Consider the following 2500-nt stretch of genomic DNA (forward strand, 5'->3'; position numbering starts at 1 on the left):
GACGACACACAGCTCTATCTGTCCTTTACCCCTTGGTTTCAGCGCGGATCTCGGATTGTCTCTCAGACATAGCTATCCAGCTGCCACCTCCAGCTGAACCTCTCAAAGACTGAACTGCTGGTCCTCCCAGCTAAACCTACCATACACCACGACATCAACATCAAATTTGACTCCCTGTCTGTTGCACCTACCAGGACTGCAAGAAATCTAGGAGTTGTTCTCGACAACCAACTAACCTTCTGAGATCACGTTGCCTCAGTCGCCCGGTCGTGCCGTTTCGCACTCTACAGCGTACGGAAAATCAGGACTTACTTGACTCAAGATGCTACTGGTGCTACTGGAACTCCTGGTTCAGGCAATAGTGATCTCACGACTTGACTACTGCAACGCCCTCGGCGCGCCTGGTCTACAACCAACCCAAAAGGGCACATGTTACCCCGCTGCTCATCCAGCTACACTGACTACCTATGGCGGCCCGCATCAAATTCAAGGCTCTAACGCTTGCCTACAAAGTAGTCTCCGGTTCTGCTCCCACCTACTTGAATGCCCTCATACAGACATATGCTACCTCCAGACCGCTGCGCTCCTCAGACAAACGACGTCTAGCTCTACCACCGGTACGCTCAGGCCAATCCAAACTTTTCTCATCTGTTGTTCCTCGTTGGTGGAACACCCTGCCAGTTCCTACAAGGGCAGGGACATCCCTCTCCATTTTCAAAAAACTCCTGAAGACCCAGCTCTTTAGAGAACATCTCCTCTCATAGCACCACTTACAACCAGTCTTGCTGATACTAGCACTTACCAGCCGTCTTGAACTGAGACTCAACTGTTTAAAAACAGCACTCACTGATGCACTTATTCTTACTGTACTCTACCGTTTTTAAATTGTCCTAAAATTGTTATGAGAATTGCTTTAAAACTTAATCTGTTACCATGTTGTTAGTCGCTTTGGTTAAAAATGCGTCAGTTAAATGTAATGTAATGTAATGTAAAGGAGCCCTGAATTCTCGCTGGAAGAGTTTGTGTGGGTCCACAGCCTAGGGGGTCTCTGGGTGGGCATAACAACCCTGGGTAGAGTTTTACTGAATCGCCTCGGTGCCAAAGGGTCTGGGACTCAGGACACAAATGATTGAAACCGCATATAAGAGGGTGGTTGAACATGGCGGCTAACAGCTAATGGCCAACAAGACTGTGCCTTTAGAAATGCTATAACCACATCAACAACAATATGCATTGAGCAAATAAAACCTAAATTGCACGCTAATGGATGTTTTTATTACAATAAGAGATGTCTGCAAAATTCATTTACACACGTTTACACAGTGCTGTTCGATGGGCAATATGAAGTCAAGACAACAGACTGGAGAGGCTCCTGATGCCAGGTGTGATTAGCCCGCATATCACCGCTTTTAACATCAACAGCTTTGGGAACATTGTTCTTCCCGCTACATCTCCTCCAGTGCAGACTGTGCGGTGGGCGTTTGCTAGTGTTTGCTAACGCTAGCCCAGATGCCGTTTCTTCCGTGAGTAAACAGATCGCCTGTGGCGGCTTTTGCAGACGCGGGACAGGCAACACCCCGAGAGTCTGGGTCCTGAGGGAAATGTGTTTTCATGGCAAATAAAGCTCCCTGAGACTGTAATAGGATCGCACACACACACACACACACACACACACACACACACACACACAGAGACAGGCAACAACACCCGCAGGGATGCAAACGACAACAGGTGCTGAGGCAACCTGCAAATTCTAATCCAACGGGTAAATATGTGCAGAGAATGCGGCGCTGCAACACACACAAACAAACACACACACACACACACACACACAGGAGTGAGAAAGTGTCAAGAGCTCACCATCGCAGGATGGAGGCGGCCCCTCAAACTCCAGGTGGATACCAAGGCGACAGGTGAGGATGCTATTGCCACCCAGCTGGTATCCAGGGAGACACCTGTAGCGCACTATGTCACCTGAGAGAGAAAGAGAGACAGAGAGAGAGAGGGAGATAGAGAGAATGAGACTGCACCAAATATGAAGAAATAAGAACATCTTTCATTCAGTAAATTCAGTTCAATCATTCCCTAGTTTCAAAGCTATAGAAACAAGGCAAAATGACCACACTCTCCCAGAGAGAGCAAGGACTTGGCAAAATGACCACACACTCTCAGAGAGAGCAAGGACTTGGCCACTCTAGCTACGTTTTTAGCAACCTGAGGGTCATTCAGTGAGGACACAGATCCCAACAAAATACCAAACTCCTTGAATGGTTGTGATTATTCTTAGAAATGTCTTTTTAGCTGTTGCTTTATATGACTGTCTTACTGAATCTATTTCAATGATGTGCAACATATTCATTTAATTGAGCATGTAATTGAGCTTTGGCAATGATGCTACTGAAATGTTCATACCAATAAAACTTTTTTTAATTGAATTGTATTGAATTGAGAGAGGGAAAGAGAGAGAGCGAGAGAGAGAGAGAGAGAGAGAGAGAGAGAG

General features: G+C 46.6%; 1 protein-coding gene across 1 annotated transcript in view; it reads right to left on the reverse strand.

Moving 5' to 3' along the window:
• The window catches only part of LOC121696129 (CUB and sushi domain-containing protein 2-like), a 31684-nt gene that overhangs the window by 20543 nt on the left and 8641 nt on the right, over window positions 1–2500 (reverse strand). Inside the window, exon 5 of the mRNA XM_042077458.1 lies at window positions 1861–1974. Coding sequence (XP_041933392.1) covers window positions 1861–1974 — 114 coding nt within the window. The remainder of the gene's footprint in view (window positions 1–1860; window positions 1975–2500) is intronic.

The sequence above is a fragment of the Alosa sapidissima genome, chromosome 21 (assembly GCF_018492685.1).
Source record: "Alosa sapidissima isolate fAloSap1 chromosome 21, fAloSap1.pri, whole genome shotgun sequence".
Taxonomy (NCBI): domain Eukaryota; kingdom Metazoa; phylum Chordata; class Actinopteri; order Clupeiformes; family Clupeidae; genus Alosa; species Alosa sapidissima.